This window comes from Dermacentor silvarum, chromosome 11, assembly GCF_013339745.2.
Source record: "Dermacentor silvarum isolate Dsil-2018 chromosome 11, BIME_Dsil_1.4, whole genome shotgun sequence".
Taxonomy (NCBI): Eukaryota; Metazoa; Arthropoda; class Arachnida; order Ixodida; family Ixodidae; genus Dermacentor; species Dermacentor silvarum.
In genome coordinates this window covers 85,897,006-85,921,699 of record NC_051164.1, presented here as the reverse complement: position 1 = coordinate 85,921,699, position 24,694 = coordinate 85,897,006, and the positions used below count along the sequence as shown (strand labels likewise).

General features: G+C 42.1%; 1 protein-coding gene across 2 annotated transcripts in view; it reads left to right on the top strand.

Annotated features, from left to right (window-relative positions):
- LOC119433343 (phospholipid-transporting ATPase ABCA7-like) overlaps positions 1–22,879 on the top strand; it is a 103,252-nt gene extending 80,373 nt beyond the window's left edge. For both annotated transcript variants that reach the window (XM_037700499.2, XM_037700496.2), the window contains 10 exons: positions 654–783; positions 2,220–2,340; positions 4,726–4,895; positions 5,499–5,640; positions 6,877–7,011; positions 9,128–9,231; positions 11,384–11,476; positions 12,342–12,588; positions 13,405–13,573; positions 15,298–22,879. In XM_037700499.2, coding sequence (XP_037556427.2) covers positions 654–783; positions 2,220–2,340; positions 4,726–4,895; positions 5,499–5,640; positions 6,877–7,011; positions 9,128–9,231; positions 11,384–11,476; positions 12,342–12,588; positions 13,405–13,573; positions 15,298–15,365 — 1,379 coding nt within the window. In that variant the 3' untranslated portion in view covers positions 15,366–22,879. The remainder of the gene's footprint in view (positions 1–653; positions 784–2,219; positions 2,341–4,725; positions 4,896–5,498; positions 5,641–6,876; positions 7,012–9,127; positions 9,232–11,383; positions 11,477–12,341; positions 12,589–13,404; positions 13,574–15,297) is intronic.
- The last annotated feature ends 1,815 nt before the right edge of the window (positions 22,880–24,694 follow it).

The window sequence follows — 24,694 nt, the reverse complement described above, 5'->3', positions numbered from 1 at the left end:
GTCTTTCTGAGGTTGCAGACATAAATAATTCTCATTTATTTAACTCATAATTAACAATTGCGTATTACTCATAATGCTCTCGTGATCACGAAGACCATATTACCAAACAAACAATGGCAGCATGTGAACTTACAAATGCAAAAGAAGGCCAGAACCGTGCTTTCATCGGGAATGGTCAAGTTGAGCATCTTCTGGGCGCATCCATCCAATAGCATTGGTCGCCCAATTGCTTTCAATGTGACGGCATTGCAGAAGCGAGGGAAAGCGATTTTTTGCTGTGTTTGACACAAGAGTTTAAATTTTCTGCTGCATGCGGTGCAGTAATATTTCGCTCACATGTTCACAGCAGCCTCTACGACTGACTAGCTATGTATTTTTACAGTGTTGAAAAAAATTTTCAGGGCCCCTTTAACTAAGAGTGCATCACTGAAAAACGCTGCAACAGATACAAAATGACAGGAATGAGTGCTTGTCATTTTGTGTCTGTCTTAGCATTTTGTGCTTATATAACTTGGTGAAACCCGCCAGGAAGGCCTTTTATCTGCCGTCATCAACATTAATAATGTCGGAGTTAAAGAATTGTAATTGAAAGTTTCATGCATTCACAGTGTTTTTATACATTTTAGTGCTGTGTGCACTGTCCACTGTTTCAGGTTTGAAGACCTTCAAGCATCCACTGGAATGGGACTTCTTGGGCCTTAACCTCGTTAGCCTTGCTGTTCAAGGACTTGTGTACTTCATCTTCACGTTGCTCCTACAGTATCGTTTCTTCGTGCGAAAAAGGTGCATTTTCTTACCTGCCTAATTGGTCATCTTTTCTTTTCCTTTTGCTAAGAAAAGAAAAATTACATCAAAACATGCAATCTTGCATTTATGGTTTTCTTTTTATCAATCGACTAGTTGGCTTGCTGCTTGGAGGTCTCTTAATACATTATTGGGTTGTGAAAAAAAAAAAAAACAATATCTGATATCTTGGTCCAGAAATTTTCTCCTTAATAATCAGGTGCACTATTGTAATTGTGTGTGCTTTTCTGGGTGATGTCTTATTGTTTTGCCTCATTCACTGGATTCGGTATTTCTTATTACATGCCATGGTGACCGAGTGGCTATGGTGTTCTGCTGCTGAGCCTGAGGTTGCGGGTTCGACTCCCGGCAACACATTTCGTAGGGGGCACAGTGCAAAAAAATGCTCACTTACTTAGACTTAAGCACACATTAAAAGTTCCCAGGTGGTCCAAGTTATCCTCAAGTCCGCCCACTGTGCATGACATCTCATGATGTGCATTCGCCTGGTTTAGTGTTTGCATTGTGGCATAGCTTCTGAATGGTGTACAGTCGGACCTGATTATAATGCAGCTGGATGAAGCGAAATTCTCTCTTCATCAAACACACAAAGCTTACTGACTGATAATCATGTAAAATAACTCTTTCATAACGAGCTGCACGTTGGGTACATTGAACTTGAGGCACTCGGTGCCAGTGCAATTAAGATATAAAGGGAAATGGGCTGGAGCAGGTGTACACAATCTCTCACATAGAGAACGCAACTCTTAGTGATGCTGAGAAACAGTTTACAGTGCAGCCAAAATTACTGTGTGTAGTTTTGTCTTCAATAAATGGATTTCTTTCCTTGCTTCTTTTCTCCACTGCACAAAAAAAATACTTATATATAACCTACACAGCACCAAGGTAATTTAAGTTCATTATAGATGAATTTGGGCATTAGTAATGCTGCGACAAGGCAGTGTTATGGGGCAACATTACAACGAATTGGTACGCATTTGGATGATTTCGAATTACCTGATACTGTATTGAAATATTTCTCGCACACAAGCCTGGTCGTTATAAGCGAGTTCAACTGTAGCACACAAATGAAAAATTGCGTGATATCAAAGTTGTCACCTGTGTTTTGCATAAAGATGAACATTTCATGAGATTGCATGTTGCACAGCTTGCAAGTAAGCACAGTTGTATGCGTCACAATTAGTTGCATAGTATTTAATTAACCGCTTGCTTCACATAAATTCTAGCATGTGCGTTGGCTCTGCATATATTTTCCTAATAGTACAGCTACTCATCAGTGGTCCTCGTGGATGGATCTTCTATTACAACTATTTGTTTGTGAAGTTGTACCTTTTCGCCATTCTCTTTTCAATACCGAATATAGAGCAGAAGAACTTTCTTGGAACTCCTTTGGCGCTGCACCTTTTCTTTTGTAGGCAGCAGACGGTGCCCTTTGACCCGAAAGAGCTTGCAGATCAAGATGTCACGCAGGAGAGAGACCGCGTGCTCGCTGGCCAGGCAGACGATTCCATACTCAAAGTGGTCAACCTTACCAAGGTGAGGGACATGAATAGGCAGCAAGAGCCTTCAGTGAAACGGAGCAGGCTTTGTCGTAAAAGCAGGCGAGGCCTTTGGAAAACGGCGAACAACTGTTTCAGGGCACCCGATTGCCAGTTTAATTTATGGCAGAAAGCTGCAGGCTGGTTAGATTTCTGGTAACTGATTCATTTTCAGCGCTTTGGAAGAAACAGGAAATATTCAGAGAGTAAAAGAGAACAGGGTAGAGAGGACGTTGAAGACCAGTGTCCTCCCTGACCTGTTCTTCTTTATTTGGTTAGGTTAGGTTAGGTTAAATTATGTTAGGTTATGTTATTTTCTGTTTCTTCCAAAGTGCTCGAAATGCATCAGTTGCCAGTTTAACTTTCCACCGAGTCCTCAGTTGCACACTGTATAGTATGCGCACAGCTCCAGCTGCTGCCTCCTCTTCCCTTCTTCACCATTGCGTGCAGTAGAAAACACTGCCTTGAAACTTGTGTTTCAACAGGATGTATCAGTTTAGGCACTGATTCCTGTAGCAGAGAGAGGGAGAGAAGGAAAGGCAGGGAGTTAAAAAGGACACTAAAGAGAAAAAATGATTGGAGCTGTGTTAGTAAACTACCCTCCTCCAAAAAAAAAAAAAATCTCACCGTGAGAAGTGGCTTGGTAAGCCAGAATAGATGCAAGAACAAAAAAACTGGCGGTGACGCTGCGTTAACGTTTCCTGCACCAGCTCGTCGTGTTGTCGTGGATTTTGATGCCACCTGCTCGGGCCTAGTTAATTTGTTATCAGTAGAGATGGACTACATTGTATTCTAAAGGAGCCAAGGACTTAACTGAGCAAGTTCTAAGAGCTCTTACCGAGCCATTGTGGCCCAAATACAACAAAATACTTTGAAATTCATGACACGTGTCAGCACTGAGTTTTTGGCGCGAAACTTTGACCTTCATTTTCTCTTCTTATAACCAACCTACTACTGCATAATTAGTAAAAATAGAACTTAGAAAAAATACTTTATCATTCTGAACTGATGTAATGATTCTTTTTAGTGTCTCTTTAACCATTGTCACAACTGGTTGGCTACTCTGCAGTGATGAAGGGGAAAGACAGAAAGAGGTAGAAGAGTCAGTGTGCACACACCCGCAAAGTTTGCTCACATATAGTCGCAAGCACTCGCACAGCCCGACCGCCACCAAAAAGCGCATTTGTGCTTTGGTGGCCTTGTGCATAATAGAGTTCTTCAGCCAAGGTGACCCTATTCAGCGTATTGGATATATGTAATCTTATGTATTTTTGCAGAACGACGACATAAGCCGACAGGGGTAAGCAAAATGAACACGTAGTACTCGTGTTACCCCTTTTTTTAAATGTTTGTGCCCCAGGGCCCGTTTCCCCCCAGCATACTCTTCGCTAAGTAGACGGCATGGTGCTTGTTACAGACGGATACATATCCGAACTCAGTGGCCTACCACCGTTATTATCCAGAACTTTACTCCGATAGATGCAGATTCTGTCAAGAAAGGGCAGACTTACAACATATGGTTTGGGCTTGTCCTGGGTTACCCACACAGAATAAAACACACAAGACCAGAGAGCAGTGGGAGACCGCGCTGCTCAGCTCTGCACTGGAAGACCAACTTTTAAGGCAATCCAGCAGGTCAGAGCCCAAGGGCTTGAGGCCGTCATCTCGGTAGAGAGGCCTAGGTCTCACAAATCTGCTGTACTAAAATAAAGTTTATTCCTTTATTCCTCCTCCTCCAGGTTCTATGTTCTTATTACATTGCTGTATGCAACTTGTTTAATGGCTAATGTTGCTGTTGGCTCATGTTGATTCAATGTTTGTTACCTTTCACTTTATTTTGCCATGTTTATGTTTATAGGTTGTCTCAATGTACGGGATATCCCAATGGCAAAGAGCTCATCGGTTTAAGCTTGAGGTGTCGAACATTAGTTAACTTGAAGGAGGAAGGACTACTTGCCAGGCGCAGATCAAATACTTCAGCCGCAAGGAACATTGCGCAGTTTCCTGTGACCCAAAAGCATGCACTATAAGTGATCTTGATGCATGGTCTCAGCAAATAAACCTGTAGCAATCATTTGATTGATTGATTGAGAATGACAGAAAGCTTAGCAAGTTAGTTGGTAGCGACTATTGGTATGAAAAGGCAAGCACACAAAACACGGACACAAGGGCACTTGTGTTGTCCTTTTCATTTCTGTTGTCTCCGCGTTTTGTACATCTGCCTTTTCAAACCATGAATGGTTGATTAATTGAATCGGAAAAAGCAGCACTCACATTTTTGCAGTTGCAAAATAGGCAGGCAATCAGTGGCATTGAAGTGGGGAGCATGATTTTTTTTTCCTTTTGACTTTTCTGCATTGTCTCATTACTATGTCTTGCCTAGGTGTACCGAGCTGGCCAGCACCCTGCTGTGAACCACCTTTGCGTCGGTGTCAGGGCAGGTGAATGCTTCGGATTGCTTGGAGTGAATGGTGCTGGGAAGACCACCACATTCAAGATGCTCACTGGGAACACAGAAGTGACAGAAGGAAACGCCTTCATCTCGGGCTACAGGTACATTATAGCGAACTAGCAGTTGCCTCCTGCACAGTGGCTGGTGCGTTTTCTGACCAAGACTTCCATGACATTGTCTGAATGCAGCAGATGATGGTAGTTATGAGAGAAAGCTGCTATCCACCATACTGCATTTCTTGTTTATGCATTGGGTGTTGTACTGCTCTTGAAAACTTGAAGTACTGTAAAACTTTGTTGATGCATTCTGGAATGAATGAATGAATGAATGAATGAATGAATAGAGGAAACTCCTATTCAGCATACTGAATATATATATGTCGTCATATGTGTTGGATGCTGAACTGCTCCAGAATACATGTATAATTACTGTAAAGCTCTGTTTATATCTTAAACATATGGACAGACAAGCGGGCTGGTGGTCATATGAGTGGGTTAATGGTTCATGTTTTAGGTCTTCCATCTAAGCAGAAAGCGATCCATCCTCATCACTTCTAAGGTGCGCTTTGCAGTGTATAGAATATAGTTCAATGCAAAGCTACATCCTTGTTCAATGTGCTTGAAACGTCTTACTCTATTGTACATGAAATGCCCTGCTTTCGCGTCATTTTTCGCATAATTCTGTGAAATTTGTTTTTCTTGCAGTATACGCACACAAATAGATCTGGCACGGCAGAACATTGGCTATTGTCCTCAGTTTGATGCATTGGACCCTTTGCTCACGGGGTGGGAACACTTGGAATTCTATGCACGGCTTCGTGGAATACCTGAGAAGTATGTTCAGAAGGTTTGTATTGGCTTCTATGTTTACTTATTGCATAAAAGGACCTGGAATTAGTTTTTTTTTTTTTTTAGTGGCAATTTTGTGGTCAAAGGAATGGCCACACATCTTTTGAAGCAGTGCTTTGCAGCAAACCTTGGCTGTTGATAATCCCTGTGATAGCTGTTGCAAAAGTGAAAACTGCGGGTTTATTCCACATCTGAACGTGTAACTGTAGCACAGTACCACTGCATTTTGTGTCAAGAGCGCTTCTGGGGTATCTCTCTTTCTTAAAATTCTGTTATCTTATTCACAAAGCACTTTGTTTGCTAAAATAGTTTGTAAGAACATGTGCTGGCCAGTTGTGATTGTGCACATGTTATACTCGCACACAACTTTCTGTAGCAATGAAAGAAAAGCTACAGGTTCAGAGCTTCCACATGTCTCACTGCGCCAAGTAGCCCTGCCACGTTTGACAGCGCATTTGGTTTCTTGGAGCGGATACTAAATCGGTGTAGTGTTCATGTGCGACGGTCTTGCATTTTGGCAAGACGCGGAAGAGAAAAGCAGAAATATAAGTCAAATTTACCACTCATTCGTGTGTCTGTCTTATTTTGCTGCTGTAGATAAGGTGCTTATGTCTTCTCTTTCCCAGATTAAACTAATACAGATGAAAATGTGGCAGTTTTTCCAGAAGTTCTTTCACTTGTGCATGCTTTGTATCCATAGCTTTTCCTTCAGTGCCACAGAAAGTTTTCCTTGAGTATAGTAAAAGCGGCCAGCCAATGGTAATATGTTCTTACGAAAGAAAACCTTTGTGAATTCAACTCCTCCCTTTGACTTTGGTGGGCTGTGCTCTTGTGTAATGATGCAGAATATACATAGCCTGTAAAACAGGCATACAGTTGACTCTTTAATAATTCAAACTTTAATTATTCAAAATTCTGGCCAAATAAAACAACCTTCAATTTACTGGTCGGGCTGCTATTTTTCAATCTGTGATGGCATGAAGATGGGGCAGGTTAGTCATTTGTTTTCAATGTTAGTGTTAATGTTAATGTTAAAGTCAATGTTAGGTTAATGTTAGGTTAGGTTAATGGTAAAGTCAATGTTAGTCATTTTTTTTTTTTTGCATACATTTTGCCCCTTTGTTTCCAAACATGCAATAAAAGCTGTACATTTTTCAGGACATTGCTGTGTTGGTGTTGCAGTCTTTACCACTGTAGGGCACAAAGAAAATTATTTGAATGCCTTTTTCCCTAGGTTGCAGACTGGGGAATTCGCAAACTTGGTCTGCACCGTTACGCCCACCGATGTGCAGGCACCTATTCGGGGGGCAACAAGCGAAAGCTGAACACTGCCATTGCCCTAGTCGGGGATCCGCCACTGGTGTTCCTGGTGAGAGCTACTCAATTTTTTAATTGAAATTACTTAAGGTACGTTTGGTAGCAAAGGATAATAACCTCAGAGGGAGTTATACTGCAGAAACTTGTAGCACATAAACACAACCCCTGCACGCACGCACACACGCACAAAAAAAAAAAAAAAAACGGACCATGAGCGTTAACCTAGGTAGTGGCGGAGGGAGGCAGAGTCCACTGTATAAAACATGTGTCTTAACAACACAATCTGCCAGGCTGGTAAATTAATGTGTAGAAGTTTCTAATAAGCAACAAAGACAGTACCACACTAAAAAAAAAAGATGGGGCATACATGACTTCTTGTGGCGTTATCCCAGTTTCTGCACTAGAAGTGTAGAAGTCAAAATCAAATCACAGGAGCCTAACATACTAATTTAACACATGGCTATCAGATATGCCCTATTAGGGAGACTTCAGTTTAATTTCGACCACCTGTGGTTCTTTAGTGTGTACCTAAATCTAAGTACTATATAAGTGTTTTATCACCACTGAAATGTGGCCTCTGTGGCTTGGAATCGAACTCGTAAACTCATGCCCAGCGACAGAATGTTATAGCCACTGAGCCACCGTAGCAGGACACAGTTGTAGAAGTGTGCAAATAGTGTTTTTTGAGACCGAATCGAATAGTGCCAAAAGCGAATCGAATCGAATATTGAATACTTTTCGAATAATTAATAGCCATTATCACAATTATTATAAAACGTTGTTCATATCCCAGTATTCTTAAAATTAGCAAGTTTCTGTCATTACATAGTACGTTATAAAGCACTGTTTATTAAAAGCACAAATGAGGCATTAGGAGCAAACAAGTAGTCTCTTCGCATGCACAAGGCTCTTCAGAGAGTGCGAATGATCGCTGTACAGCTTGTAAAGTGTGGCTACCTAATTGATGTAGCCTGCTACACTACACAAGTTCTTATGTTTTATGTCTATACCATGCCTGTGGTGGGGGAAACTTACCGTACTTCTGCTACATTTTATGTTAATTTGGGTGCAGTTGACGTTGTGAAATATTGTAAATGTATCCAAAAAATATTCGCATTTACGCATAGTGACTATTCGATTCAAAGACCGAATCGAATAGGACACTATTCGATTCATTATTCGAAAGTTTAGAATATTCGCGGACCCCTATACAACTGTATAAGTATGAACTTACTAATTCGTCAGTACATGTTGAATTCCTCTAATTGTTTAAATCTCACTCAAAGGTTTGGAGATTTTTGAAGGGCTGACCCCAGAGGTGCAGGATAGGTTCGTTGTCTTGGGTCAAGTACCATTTGCTTGAACATTTTTTTTATTATTACTTGCGTAACTCATAAATCGTGTGAAATTTTCTCGTGATTAATATAAACTACATGAAATGTGTCGTACATGCCACGTCCAACCACGACGAAAGTGGACGCAGGAAGATACAGCCTTCAGTTGATTGATAGTGGCCAAAGGGAGGCTTCAGGCTTGATTGAACGTTTCTACACGGGAGCTCATGTTCGTCAGGGAAACAACTGCTTTTCTGGGTAGATTTACATAGCTCTTTCTTGTTACATTCAAGTGTTACCTGCCATCACCACAAAATAAACAAGTGTGTCCCTTTCTGCCTCACCCCCCCCCCCCCCCCCCTGCTTTCACTAACACAACTAATCTCTCCGTTTAAACATTTCCACTTTGTTTACCCAGCCCTCCCCTTACTATTTCCTACCAGCGTAGGCTCCTCATCCTTGGTGAAAGGGGAGCTATGTAAACTGTGCTGCAGAATGCAGTTGTTGCCCCAATGAGAAGTTTCCTTCTTTTAAAACATTGGCTCCAGGCGGAGGTTTCTCTTTCTTGCCTATTGGTGGTCAAGACATGTCACATGCTTTCACATGAGCTGCATTATCTATGATCCTCGAAGCATTTGTTAGCCTCCACAGTGCCTGGCTCAGGCCTAGGAAAAATTTTTGCTTGCAGGTGTGATTCAGTTGTTGTTCATACACTTCTATGAAACATTTTGCTCTTGTAATCTTGCACGGATTGACACAGTGGAAAAAACAGCTGCAGTCTTTGGTGTTCCCATGTGGCACTCATCTCTTCTCTTCCTATATTTTCTCGTTTAGGATGAGCCCACGACAGGCATGGACCCCAAGGCTCGCCGTTTCCTGTGGGACTGCATCCTGGACGTTGTACGAGATGGCCGCTCAGTGATTCTTACGTCACACAGGCAAGTCACATTTGAGGCACTCCACAGACTGACAAAATGCAGCAGAGCCTTGTTCATACATTTCAGGAAAGAAAAAGAAAAAAAAAAAAAAACGTACTTCCTCAGAAAAATGTATTATCTGGAATTGACTACCAATGTCCTCCTTAGCGGTGACTGTATAAGCCTGGAAATGATACGAACTGGGAGCATGTTAGTGAGCTTCTATTGCTTAGGGTTTCTTGTAAAAAATTAAGGTTCTTCTGAAATTTTGAAACAAGCCATCGGTACAAGATTGGAGTGATTTTTCTTATTGTATTTAAATTGCCACTGCAGATCTGTAAAATGGCACTAGATCTATGTACGCAGTGAAATTTATTGTTTTTCCACTTAAATATTAAAATGCCCACCTTGCACACTGCAAAGCAAGACTGAGGGAAACAGCAATGTATTTTTGCGGTTTGCTTCAAGGCTGGATAGCTTGAAACTGGTGCTCGTTTCAGGATTCCTACTAAAAGAACATACTTTGAGCACTCACTTTAATACTGCAGTAGCAGAATGTGCCCTGAAGTGAATAATTAAAAGGTTAATTAATAGTATTTTGTTACCTCTACGTTGTTTCACATCACGATTTGTCATGCAAGTCTAAGTAATCGAGTCATGCAGGTTTGTTTGAAATAAACAAAAAGTAAACTATGTACCGGGTGCGCGATGTATTTGAGAACACTATTCCTTATTGCCATAGACACCAGCAGGCTCATCATAGCTATCTAGGTGTGCGACTTCTTGTCGTTTGACCCCTTATCATTCATTCTGCGCAGTTTGTTCAAAGATGGAAGTGTACAGGTTGACGCAGGAAATGGAACGCCATGCAGTCCTCATCGCCTTGGCCGCACACCACAGCGACTTGGAAATTTCCACCTTTCTGAACGTAGCGAAGTCTTTCGTTTACAACCTGCGGACAGAACTGATGTGTTCTGGCGGTGACGTGGCATCTGTGGCGAAAAGGAAACAACTGTTAGTGGTCGTCAGAAGCCTTGACTTTCTCCGGCGGCTGCAAGTCATCGTGAGTGACGACCCATGCAGGAAGTGAATGCGGGCCATTGCAAAGGAGCTCCAAGTCGTAGAGTCGACTGTCAGGCTTGCTGTGCACGGGGACTTGAGGTACCATTCCTGTGTCATGAGGAGGGGGCAATTCATGTCCGATAAAACTCGGGAGAATCGTCTGCTCCGGTCCAAGCGCTCGCTAAGCAAGCTGAAGAGCGCTGAGGAGCCTGGAATGCTGTTTTTTTTTTTTTTCAGATGAAAAGAACTTTGACCAAGACCAAGAAGTTAACCGCCGTAATGGCAGGTGGCTTTGCGCAAGCGCTGATGAGGTGCCTACAGTGATGCACGCAAAATTTCCGTCGTCTGTGATGGTGTTAGCTGTCGTCAGAAATGAGGGTGACGTCATGCCGCCACACTTTTTTGCAGAAGGACTCCGCGTTAATGCTGCCGCGTACGTGGAGGTGCTTGCCACCATTGTAAAGCCCTAGATAGAGACTGTTTCGAAAGGAAGACCTTCTGTCTTTCAGCAAGATTCGGCTCCCGCCACTGCCTGCGTCACCCAGGAGTGGCTGGTTGACAACTTCTACGACCACGTCACTCCCAACTTGTGGCCTCCTAGTACTCCAGATTTAAATCCACTCGACTACTATGTCTGGGGCGTCGTTGAGAGAGAGGCCAACAAACAGCCACATAATACAAAAGACTCGCTGAAGGCTGTCATTGCTGACTCAATGGCCAACATCTCTAAGGACCACCTGATCTGTGCATGCAGCAGTTTCCGAAGCCAAATTGAATCGGTTATTGCTGTGGATGGCGGATTCATTGAGTAATTGTGGAAATAAACCGCATGAGAAGTATTTCCCCAAGTTTGGTGAAAATATGTCTATTTTTGCTGGAGATATTCTTCTCTGCCTGAAGACAACATTGTGTTCTCAAATACCTCGCGCACCCGGTATGTGTAGTCATAGCACACCATCTGGACTTTATTCTTTTCATTGATTGTGGAACAAACTTTATAGACGTTTCACATGCCACAATATTGCCTAGTCAAATGCCATAAAAACTCTTTTGCCAGTATTGATGTTACTATGGCACACTGTTGATATTGTCACTCACTTTTTTCTTGCAGCATGGAGGAGTGTGAAGCATTGTGCAGTCGGCTGGCAATTATGGTGAATGGGCAGTTTCGCTGCTTGGGGAGCATACAGCACCTCAAAAACAAGTAAGCATGTTGATTGATTGATTGATTTGGTTAATGTCTCAAAGTAACACGTGGTAAGGCACCAAGTGAGACCTCTGGATTAAATGGTTAAATCTGACCAGCTGGGATTTTTGTGCCGAAATCTAAGCATTCTTGTATGCTGCTCCCATCAGGATGCAGTTACTGTGGCAGGGAGTTGAGCCTGAAACCTTGCGCTTAGCAGCAGATTGCGGTAGCCACCAAACAACTGCTGTGGGCAGTAAGCTTATTACTAAATCAGAACAGCATACTCAAAGAAGGTCTGAGAAATTGAGCATTGTCCATCATCCAACATTGTCTCATTCACTTCTCTCATTGTTCTGGCATTTTAATGTGTGTAAATATTATCTCACAAGTTGGCCAGTGGCTAGTTCTGATGGGAATTGCATTAGTGATCTAACGAGTACCTGATGTGCACCGGTCACTTGTTCCTGGGGCTTTTGGTCTTTTGCATTGCTGCTCAGCTTGTAGTCACGGGTTTGACTCCCAGCCATGGCAGCCACAGTCTGATGGGAGCGCAATACAAAAAGCACCTGCATATTTAGATTTAGGTGCACAGTAAAGATCCCCAGGGGGGTGGTTGAGAGTAATCTGGAACCCATCATTACAGCGTCTCTTGTAGTAGTTAGTGTGTTGTACTGATAGTTGATGTGTTGTATTGTGGTAGTTGTAATGATAGTGTTGTGATAGTGATGATGACTGGTGGGGTTTAATGTCTCAAAACAACTCTGGGGCTATGAGAGGTGCCACAGTGAATGGCTACTGAAGAGCGTAGTGAAGGATTTTAATCAAGGTTGTGTTGTAGTCTAAGCATTATGAAAAAAACAGCTGCGTATCTTCCATACAGGTATGGCTCTGGCTACACGGTGACTTTGAAAGTGGGCGGGACCTCGTCGGAGCTTTCCCAAGTTGCCTCCCTGATGGAAAGCTCATTTGGTGCCGCCGACGCACAGCTCCGGGAGCAACACCTGAATCAGATGGAGTACCAGATATCGCCGAGTGTACCACTTGCAGTCCTGTTCCAACGGCTTGAAGCGGCCCGCGAGAGTTCGTCGCTTGACGACTACTCTGTCACGCAGACAACGCTTGATCAGGTGAGTCTGGCTTCTAACACAGTTGTGTAGTTGCGCGTAAAGGAGTGAGTGATTTTGGGTGCTAGAAACGTGCCTCTGCATGATTCCTGCTTCCGTTGGGAGATTCAAAACACTATCGGAACTTATAGTGCCAAGATTCCAGCCAACAAGCTGAAACTAGCATCTCAATTGTATTTGTTCTTCTAATTATCTTGACTTGCACAGTTGAAGGGGTGACAAGATGTCACCTTTCAGTCTGGTCCTTTACCTATCACGAGAATCATAAGCAAACGTGAGATACTATCTTAATCTTGCTAGGTCAGTTTAGATCAGTTAGGTCAGGTAGATTTTGTAAATAACTTAACTTATGTGTGATGTGCTGACCACAAATGAGAGATGCTGTAATAGAGTGCGACCAAAGTTTGACCGATGATTTGACCATATTCTGCATGCTATCATTGAGGTCAAGTTATTATAAGTTGGCTAATGCAATGCATGTAAGTGCTGATAAAACAAAGGGCTGTGCACTAAAAATGATGGTTTATATAACTTGACTAATCTAAGGGAAAGCATTATAATTTGCATATTTATGCAGATTAACATAAATGGATGCATAAATGAATGCATAACATAACATGGATGCATATTTAACATTAACAGGACTTAGGTTCTGTGTCCGTCTTACATTAGCACTAATATGCATCCATCAGGCTGTCACCAATTTGCCCAGCAACAACATTTTCGTCAAACAAAGTTAATCGTAGTGAAGTCAGCGGCTGATGCTTATTTGACATTACCTTGTTTCAAAATGCATGTGTCTGGTGCTGTTCCCGACAGGTGTTCATAAACTTTGCCAAGCAGCAAGGTGATGTCAAAGGCGAGCAGGGGGACGCGGAAAGCGACCTGCCATCTCCATTGCCATCTTCGCCAAAGGCTACACACCCTCCCACCAGCCCTGCAGTTGACAAGCTCACACCCGTCGTCAGCATACGACCGGCTTCTGCTGGCAAGTATAACTGTCTTCATTACAGTGATAGCTATTGTACTGCTAATTTCTTGCCAGATAGTGGCTGTGTGTTTTGTATGTGCATTGGCAGTGGTGCCTGAAAGCTAGAATGAAAAAGGGAAAATGAAAACTTTGCACGATTGCAAGAAATCTTCAGGAATTTTGAAGGGAATACGAAAAATCATTCTAGCCAAGATATTATTGAAAAAAACATCATAGTTATTTCTTCGTATGGCTTTGAAGATTGAAAAGTAAGGTTAAATTATAAAGCATTTCTGAAGCAGGAGCTTACAGATGTGTACTATTAATAGATGTAGTACCAGTTTATGCAAAACACTTGATACTGTTGCATCAGGTGGTGGTGCCAATAAGAAGCATGATTTTTTTTTTTTTTTTTTTGGGGGGGGGGGGGGGGTCACAATTTAATGGTATGGCTACAGGGCGGACAGGAACCTGCCAGATCAAAAGCCAAGGACATGCTCAGATGATGAACACCTTTTTAAAGCAGTGATAAATGGGGCTGTGTGACATGAGTGAACAAGATAATGCCCTGTGTAATTTGTTTTCCTTCTTAATCTTGTTTTCTTGGTTCTATCAAGGTTATGCTTCCATTCGTGTAAGAGACACTCACAGCACCAGATTGTTGTTGTCACAAATGCTGTAGCTTCTTTCAAAGGACAGGCCTGCCTTATCATATTGAATATGCACATAGTAACTTTCAGCCTTAGTGTGGTGACTGCAAGTTAATATAGAAGGCTCGATGATGCCGTATAAATGGGGCATGGCTGTAAGACATGTCAATCCCCCAGACATCTGAAATGTTTGCACACCTATAGTGTCTGACAAGTTGTAATGCTTTTTTTTAGCGAGCACAAGTTTATTCAATCTAAATTTATTTAGTTTATTGTTGCCAGAGGTCGTATTCCTGATCAAATGCTTTCAGGAATATTGCTTTTAAGCACGTGATGATTGATTGAGCCAGCAGAGAGGTTACCTATTGCTCCTGTAAGGCATTGCGCAATAGTTATTGCAGTGTTGATCATGGCACACAAAAATATCCCCAGAAGTGATCAGTCAAGAATACGATCCCTGTTTGCATCTGTCAAATCCACGTGACAGTGGCCAGCATTCTTGATTTCTGCATTCTAACTTCCTTATGGTAAACACAGATCTAATGAATTATCAGATATGACATAGTAAATATAAAGGTTGGTTGGTCATACTTCATTTCAGTGATTATATTGCACTGCTATAATAAAACTGAAAATGCAGCATCTGACACAGTATCAGTTACACTGTAGCAAATTTTTGTTCGCACATAGCTCGAAATACATGCAAGCCAGCAGTAAAAGAAACGAGACGCCTCGAAAAGTAAATTTGTACATTTAAGTAAATAGATGCAAAATATATGTTTTGGTCACTGACGCCATTCATGAGCAGCCAACAAAGTTCATCTCTGCAAGTAAGCTTGGATTGGAATGGCTTGGCTTGCGGTACACTCATGGCTAATCTTGTCTTTTTGTGTTTTAGCATTGTTTGCATTGGTAATTCTGTTGCATGGCCCCTAGTGCAAATTTGTTGGCACCAATTTAAGCCCAATATCCTTTAAAACGAATATAGGATATAACGAACACAACTTTGCTCCAAATGCAACTTCATTACATCAAGTTTCAACTGCATTGCAATAATGTGATTATATGTAGTTCACACATCTCTGCACGCAGGTCCGCTGTCACGAGGCCAAGAACTCATTGAGCTTCCAGAATGGATACGGGAGACCGACATTGTGTGAAGCTGCAGGGCTGCACTGCAAGGTGTTTTCCAGCTGTGATATCCTCCATCATCGAGCGCGTGACCAGTGGTGCTTTCTTTGTCCCTCCGCTTCAAGAACTGAGAGAAAGCCAGGCGTGATGCAAGTGCAGAAGCATGGGTGTGTTCCACCCAACCTCGTGAGATAGGCGGGTGATACATTTCTTTTTGGTTATACTGTCGTCGTTGCAACTTTTCCGCACGAAGCTCCGTTTCAACATCCTTGTGATCGTGCCTGCTACCAGCAGGTCCTCACAACTGGTGAAGCTATTAGTGGCACAGACTTCTTGATCGGAGGAACTGGCAGGGATTTTGTGTGCGGCATCAGCCTTCATGATCTGGCTGAAAGTGTTCATTGTTGTTCCTTCTTGCGGTTGTTGTTGAGTATGTACAGGGCAAGCACAAATAATCTCCCCGATTTCCTCGCTGCCTTGTAGTTGTGGAGCGAAACTGCAGTGGTGCAGCTATTGATATCTGCTAGCTACCTATTGGATAATGGCAATTACAATGCGACCGTGCTGCAGGAAGCATTTTGTTGTTGTCGTTGTTATTATTATTTTTTTTTGCAATGTGGTTGAGGCAGTTTTTATGAAGATTTATGGTCATGTTCATGCAATCTGGAGGATTGGTCGAAATTCGGGAGCCTCCCAGACAAATCGGGAGACTTCGCAGGCATGGGTGACCAAGAGTGTTGCTGATGTCAATTTAGGAAGGCTCTATCTGGTATGCTCATGGCCAACGAGCTTCTGTTTTCGTGATATTGGTTGAAACTCTGCTTATCCTGATTTTTTTTAAATGTTTTTACAGATGCGAGTTAATGGGGTCTTACTGTATATAGGTGCGGAGAAGAACTCTCGAAATTTTATTCTTCGGTTAGAAATGCACAGTGTGGGCACAGTTATTTACTACACACAAACCCAGATGGTAATTTCTTTTTGCCCACACATGCCAAAGTGTATCCTGTTTGGCACTGTCTAGCACAGCTGTCACCCATGTCTTAAGTTTATGAAAGCTAGATGGAAGGTGTTGTAAGTACTCATGATTGCGGCAAGTTGAAGACATGCAGCGGTTGTTCATTTCATAGAATAATATTGAAGGAAATGACCATACCTATGTTGCCACATTCACAAATGCCATCTGCCATTCATTCAAGCCATCTGGCACTGGCTAAACCAATGAAATACAGTGTAGACCGCTTATAACGTAAGTCGCCGGAGTCACGAATATCTGCACTATAAGCGGTACCGCACTATAACCAAAACAACGATTTTCAAGCCCTGTACGTATGCAAAACATGTAGACCAAGCCTGTAGACACGCTTTGTACTATCGCGTGCGCATCGTGATTACGTTTTCTTCAGTGAGCTGGCAAAAACATAATCGCGATGTAGCCGGTGCTCTTCAAGCTCGACAGCTTTGCACCGAGTCAAAACAAAACAACTGTTTGCTGCAACCGCTGCGGAAAAAACCGTGACCACTGTCGACGCGATTATGAACGGCGATTTTGCGGTGCTGAAGGCACATGCCCGACGCATGCACCGAGTCGTCCAGCCACTGCAACTGGCCGTCAAAACAGCGGTCTCTATCTATGCGATCATCGATGGCGACTACGCAGTTTTTTAGGCACGCAGCCGAAGCGCGTACCGAGTAAAAACGAAACTACTGTTCACCGCAACCACTGCGGAGAAAACCACGGCCGCTATCGACACGATCGTGGATGACGACTACGCAGTTACGAAAGCCCGCGGCCAACGCGGTGTTATGCGCGGCGGTAAACGCAAGAATACAGGCTTTAAATACACAAATATGCTCGAATTGTTCCGGCATTGCTGTCATTCACGTATGATTTCAACTGATGGCCTTGGCGATGCGGACCCCACCGCTTCATTTTGGTTGGATGCTAGCGCCGTTCTTGCTCTTTTGCGTCGCACATTTGCGGCGCTCCTCGCTCACCGAGCTCCGAAAGTAGTCCGAATGAGCCGATGTGCGGCCAAATAAGTCCGAATTAACGAGAGTTTGATTGCATTGAATAATGCATACGCCAGCCGGCAGCACGCACCTTGTTGAGAAGCTTGCTCGCTGCCGCCCTTGTCGGCGAGATTTTCCCGCGGAAACTGCATTATAACCGGTATTTTGTCTCACGCGGCTGCACTGTAAGCGGTATGCATATACATGGAGTTCTATGGGAGGGTAAATGGGAGTCGGAAAAGGCCGCATTGTAGCCAGTTCTGCACTATAAATGGTTACGTTATAAGTGGTCTATACTGTACTATATGGCTGTCAAGTCAGTTCACATGAAACTTGTTGAGTTAGTCTGCAAAATAAAATAAAAAATAAATGGTATTGTTTTTATACTTGTCGCAGAAGGCAGATGGGGAGATCATTTCTGCTAGCCTTGTACTGGTTCTCACAGCCTGTCACAAGTTTAAGTCTGACAAGCATACTTGGTTCTGCAGTATGATGCTTTATAACGCGTCATTGTGCTGTGCAACCTTGAGGTCATGAGTTGCCATCCTGACTTGCTTTGGGTGCCCACTGGATTTGCTTTGATTTTTTTTTTTTTTGGCTCCCAGTGGATTCTTAAAAATGATTTCGGTGTACTCGAATCCATTGGAGACTCAAATCCACCCATGACTATTGTGACCATGCTCACTGACTTGCTAAACCGAAAGTCACCCATGATTGCAGATCAGCAAGTCTATGTGCATTCACATATCTCAAGATTGCACGTATGAATCTGTGCCTGTCAAGAATGCAAGTTTGAACCTGTGTGCTCTGTATGGGTTCTGCGAAATCGTGGTGATAAGGTCTGTGATGGTAAGAGCATGACTCAGACTCTGAGTTTGACTTTGAATGAAGACTTCCTGGTGTTATATTGGGTGCGTGAACTACAGAGCGATGTTTCTTGATATGCAGGTTTGTCACACTGAAGTTTGTGATACGATCTGCTGTAAAAGTAGTGAGCCTGCCTTGCTTGCATTTTTCGCAGTCTTAGGATTACAATTTTTAATGCAGCGCAATGTTTTCATTTGTGAAATTGAAGGTCGTGCACGTAACTTTCTGGTCAGCATTGTCTCCGCTATAAGAATTGCCATAACAAGCATTAGTAGCACTGAAAAAGCATTTGTTTTCTTCGCCTTTCTGTAGGTTATCACGCTACTCTCAGTATGAAGCAATGGTAGCAGATGGTGCCTATAATACTTTTTGGGATGCAAAATGGAGAACCGTGAGAGCTGGCAGGCATACAATTATGACCATTTGGCTACAGCACTCCAGTGAATCTTTTAAGCTTGAAGATGTTGTGAAAGACGAGCTTGCAAAAATCTTGTGAAAGATGAGCTTGCAAAAATTTTTAATTCAGAACCGTCTTGCACAGAGAATTTTCCTCTGCAAGCTAAGGTGATTGAGCTCTACTGCTTCTGATTCAGTTAATATCATCCATACCAAATGGCATTTTACTATTGTAACATACGAACCTAAAGGCATGCAGCATGTTTTTACTATTGTAACCACTCGAAGTTGCATTATTTTACTCCTGAATGATATGTTCATTTTCCCACTGATGACTGATCATTATTCGATTACGTGGCAGTCTTGCTTTTGTGCATTGACTTGAAGTCAAGTGCATTACTAAATTGCATAACACGCTTTCCATAAGACTTACCTTAGGATCAGTAATCGAATCAGATGATTTTTTATGTGTTGTGTTGAGAAGTGATGCTAGGGTAACTGCAACATAATGAGTCAATGCGGCATAGATGAGAGACCCATCTAGCTGCTCCTTTATTGTTATAGTGACTTTACAGTGTAGTGTGTTCTGAAATTTTGTTCTTTTTGTGTTGTCAATTTGTTACTACTTCCGATTCCATTTTACAAGGTTCCTGAACAGTTGCTTTGAAAAGCGCTGGTCTTACATTAGCAGGTAGCATTCCTCTGTTTTCAGCATGGTTGTGAAACCTCATTGTTTTGTAATATGTGTATTTTATTTTTTAATGCTGTTTTGGAGCAGCAATAGTATTCTGAGCACCAAAAAAGTTGGAATTAGTGTACCAAAGATGTTTATTGGCACCTTGTATCACCATGATTATGCTCATGTGAACTTCTTTCATGCAAGTACTTACTGTCGCAGTGGGTGTCTACTAACCTCTCTGGTACGTTAGAGGCAAGTGCAAGTTAAGACTTGCATTGGGAACTCCGCCCGCACTACTACTACTGCCAGCTGTGTTGTACTACATAACACGTAGAGTTCATGAATCGCAATCCTTTTCCTTCTTCTGACTGTGAGGATTAGGGTTAAGGTTGCAACAATCATTAGGTAGCATTTCTTTTTTTCCTGGTACAAAACTGTTCTGTTACCACAAAATAATAGTACTGCCAGCACTTGATGAGAAATATTATTACAAAAACTAATTGCATTAAAAGCAGTAGCTATATACTTCAGATGGCAAATACAGGACCATACATTAAAGGTACAAGGGAGTTCCTTGCGATAAATACATCAGTAAAATCATTTTTGGAAACACCTGGTGAATATTCAGTTCATTTTAACTCAATTCTGTTAATTTTCAACTGTGATTAGTTCACAGAGCAGTTGAATACAGCACACTGATAAGGTCACTGGAGAATAATGATGTTTGCAAGATATATGCAACTGATGCAGCATGTTACGAACACATTGTACTCTATACTGTACGACCAGAAGCAATTTATCTTCTAATAGAATGATGTGTGCAGGAAGTTTATGAAGTTTATGCCTCCATGTAAATCTTCAGCTACATTTAATTTCTTCATTTTCATACATATTTCACTGTTAAGCGTAGGCTGTGCTCAGTCTACCCGACAGTTTTGGTAATCACCACATGCTCTTGTTTTAATCTGCATTATGAGAGGAAAAGGTGCTACAGCAACGTAAAACGTAGGTATGTTCTAGTATTGATGCACCAGTGCACTTTCTGTGGGAGCCAGCTTTATTTCTCAAGTAGCGCAGAAAGATTGCCCGGTCATCATTTAGCGACCACTACGCAATGTTCTGGCAGTATAGTGGCCTATGCTGATTGCAACTTATAAGCATTTACATCTGTGTTACGAGTGCCAGCCAAGCTCGTGAATTTTGTTTTACAATGCTGCCGTACACTTCCTACTGCCATAGCACAGAGCATAGTGTGTAGGGGGCACTAGCGTATGTTTAAGCTATTAAAGTGAGCTGATTGTAAAGGAGATTGCTTGTGAAATGTAGGTTGTCGAGTGCTGAAAATTGCCTGTGCGCTTGTTGTACACATTTTCGAATGCAGCAGTAACGACAAGTAGTGTTAACCACCACTTGGGTTGAAGGCAAGCCAATGTTATATGGAACAAACTAGCAAGTGTCATCATGGTGTTAGCGCCACTCTGCAGACCTGTAGTGGTCTTGTCATTTGTTCAAGGATCGTGCTGGTAGTTCTCTGTATTAAGGTCCGTCTGTACAGCGCATTTGCATCATAGAATTTTATCATTGTTACATAGCTAATGTATCCTGACCACAAGGATTCAGTACAAGAATATGGCATCCTTGCAGCGGCCCTTTGCCGCTGTAGGCCACCTAAGAAAAGGGAGAGCGAAACGATTTCTAGATGGTCTGTTTAGCAAAAGCATTTATATAAAAGCAGTCATAAAAGCCTTCACAAACAATAAAAGAGGGGCGGGGGGGTCTCCTTTTTTGTTTTTGAAAATTCAGCAGACAACTTCAATAAATGTATGAAAAAAGGAACGTGATTATGTTGAACTACTAACGAAGCTTTTAATGATGACCTCGAGGTATATGTACAGAATAGTGGCAGAAGAAAAATACTGATCCATATATCTCTAAACACTCTCACTCCAACCAAATGGGAAGATAACCCTTGTCATTCTTTGTCAAGTTGATTAGGCATTCATACTCTTTTTGCCATGACAAGAAAAAAGATTACTTTCGTAGTTTTATTGGACTAGAGCATCAATAGATACGTGCATCAGCATTTATTGTCTTTTTCTTTTTTCCACAATGCCACATCTATAGTTTAAGACCTCATCATTAAAGATGTACAGTCAGCATCAAAGCTTCACAGACCGCTAGATCCCAGAAAAGGCTGAATATTTCTGCAGTCCGGACATACAACCTTGTATTAGATTTCCGGCTTGTGCTAAGCATATGCAGACAGTATAGTGTTGTACAGTTTTACTGGCTACAGTCACAAACTGCTAGGAAATTCACTGTTTTCTCGCTGTCCACAAACTTTTGAAGCTGACTGCAGTTGGTAGTCCACCAGTGTACTGAATTTTCTGTTTTCTTCTTACGTGTTGTCCAAGTTGTCTGCTGAATCCCAGAAAATTAAGGGTCCGCTATCTCAGTTGAGAGACATTTTTCTAGTAAGCTTGTTCCCGTGACAACTAGCAATGTCATATATATGCATAGTGGAAACAGATTGATCATAGCCCGATACGTTTGTACTGCATTTCAAAACACAGCTTGGTGTGTGAGCGAAAGCCGCAATGAACAAATACAACCATTTTCCTCTCACTGCATAGCAAATATCGGAGCATTATATTTTTTAAGAATGTTGATTTCAACATGCTGTACAGTTTGTCCCTGTTTGGGGCAAGAGTTGGTGGGTGACTTTTATTTCATCGTTGTGTTTTATAGTGATCTCTGGACAAGACAGACATCTGAGCTTAGGTTAGAATTTAACTACGAGACCTCAGAGCCTTAGACATGTTGTATATATGTGCAATAGCTTTTTAACAATGTGAGACTTGCTGTGTGTGATTTTCAAAATGCAACAATTTCGTCTATTTCTCTTAAAATTGGCAGTTTTGCTAGGTGAGATCTGCCTGCAGCAATACAAAACATACCCATGCCTAGTGCTGGAGATTGTTCATATTTACTTTTATCGACTGTGGACAGTTAGTTGCACAATGTCATTTCAACCGGCGGACACTCTAAGGCCCCATTAACATAAAAAAAAAGAAAGCATATGTTTTCGGAGATGTCAGTGGCCACGTATTTGACCCTGTGAAAATAGCGTATTTCAATATTGTGTTATGTGTATTCATCCCAACCAGAAACTTGTTACACCCATTAAGTGTGAACGTCTATAGCTTATTACTATTTTTGTGCTGTGATAAACACGCATTTGCTTCTGACATTCAAAGGTGCACTTTCTGTCTTCTGGGAGTAGTTTCAGTGCACGAAAGGTACTGCAGTGTTGTTTTGTCATAGCAGTCATCTTGTTGTAAATGCTGATAGACAGCTATGCAGTTTTTTCTTTGGGATCCATTCCTGTCATTCTTGTTGCAGTCACAAACCACTTAGTAGTGACTAGATGGTGTGTTCTGTTATAATGTAACATTTTGCTGTGCGTGCACGACATTCTAATCTACATTCATGAACACGTCTCATTTATGCAGTGGCTTTAGTGATCCTGCGATTTGTTTTGTTGCAACTTGGTGGAAGTAAAGGTACTGTTTTTCTTTTTCTTCAGGAGTCATGTCTCTATTTTCTGTGCAGAATATTGCCTATCAAGTGCATCTCTGTTGTAATAATTAGACACGAGTCAGTGGCGCACCGATGGGGGAGGTTTCAAGGGTTCCAACTGTAGAGCAGAAGTAGCTAATATACTGCAAGCTTTGGTCGCATCTATAATTCAAGTCTGCAGCCGACTCTACAGCTGGCATCTGCGAGTGAAGACATTCACCAAGTCCAGGCGTCGAGCTGGAGGCCATCTATGATGCATTGACCTCCTTGTGATCCAAACTTCCACAAGAAACATCGAAACTAGTTATATATACACAGATTTGGTCCAAGTGGAGAAAGACCTCAGCAAGGTATTGAACGGATCAACTTTCACAGACAAAATGCATACCAAAGTGTCGACATTCCCGTGCATGGTACGAATTTTTCTGGATACCCCATTTGTCTTCACCAGTACACATTCAGGCAGATGCAGCAGTCGCAAACATACAGTCCATTACCACTTTTCCCGAAACACCAAGCGCTTACACGGCTATCAAAAAAGGAAACCCGCTTCACCGTTCACACTTCACAAAAGGGAAACCAATGCTTCACCGTTCCACACAGACAATGACTCTGTGAATCAGACCTCCCACCTGGTCTCTTATGACATAAGAAGGTTGTGTTAAGAAGAATCCGCTTCGGTGCTGCATTGACGCCAACTGCAACCTGTCAATAAGCTCCGGACCATCGGCCAGCCTTGAGCGCTGGCCCTTCTGCCCTCACCCAGCTGCTCTCGCAGATCTACCGCAACTCTTGTGGAGTTGTACCAGACTGCGCTTACCAAGGCACTGCTACTTGTCTAAAGTGGGGCTACATCTGTGGTTCTATGGTACACAACAAACTTTGTCATCAACATAACAAGCTATACATGTACATATACATGCTTCACATGTTTTGTGCCATAAGGGGCAAGATTTCAATTAATATGAATGAATAAATTTATAGGCTAGTTACCATATTATTTTTTTCAATAACAGTCACTTTTCTCAACAAGGTAAGTTTCTGTGCGTGATTGGTTTATTGCTTCACTGATTCCTAGCTTCCCAAGCAACAGGGATGCTACAAGAGACACTGTAGAGATGGGCTCTGGATTAATTTCAAAGATTGTGTAGGGTTTCTAAACACGCACTGAACACTATGTCATTCATTCCCATTGAAATGTGCTGCAGTGGCTTAGCACTGGACTTGAAACCACTTGGAAGCAAAAAGCCATAGCCACCGTGGGTGTTTTTTGTGCTGTGAAAATACTTTTTTCAGGCTTGATACTAATACTCTAATTACATTGTGTGATATGAAAATGTAGCTAAAGGAATTCTCTTTTCACTGGCATAATTATCACATATATACTTATTACATAATTCAACAAAAGTTTATATTGTGAAAGTTCGTAAAGCAAGGACATCTCTTTGCTTGAAAAAGGAGCACATCTTAGAAAATAATCACAGCAAGAACACTTCAAAATATACAATTTATAGCCTGTTATGTTACAAAAAGGTGCTACAAATTGCTGGAAATAGTACATATATATGGCACAAAAGTGTTCTTTCCACAATGACGAAAGTCACTTTGCATTTCTACTTTGCATCTCTCGTAGCATAGCTTGCAATTACGGCGTTTTTACAGAACTTGGGGCTTGTGCTCCGACTTCTTTGCAGGAGATGGAGAGAGAGAAATAGAAGAGAGGAAAGGCAGGAAGGTTAACCAGACGCACGTCCGGTTTGCTACCCTGCACCGGGGGTAGGGGGTATAGCGATGAAAAGAGAGAGAAAGGAATTGCAAGACCGT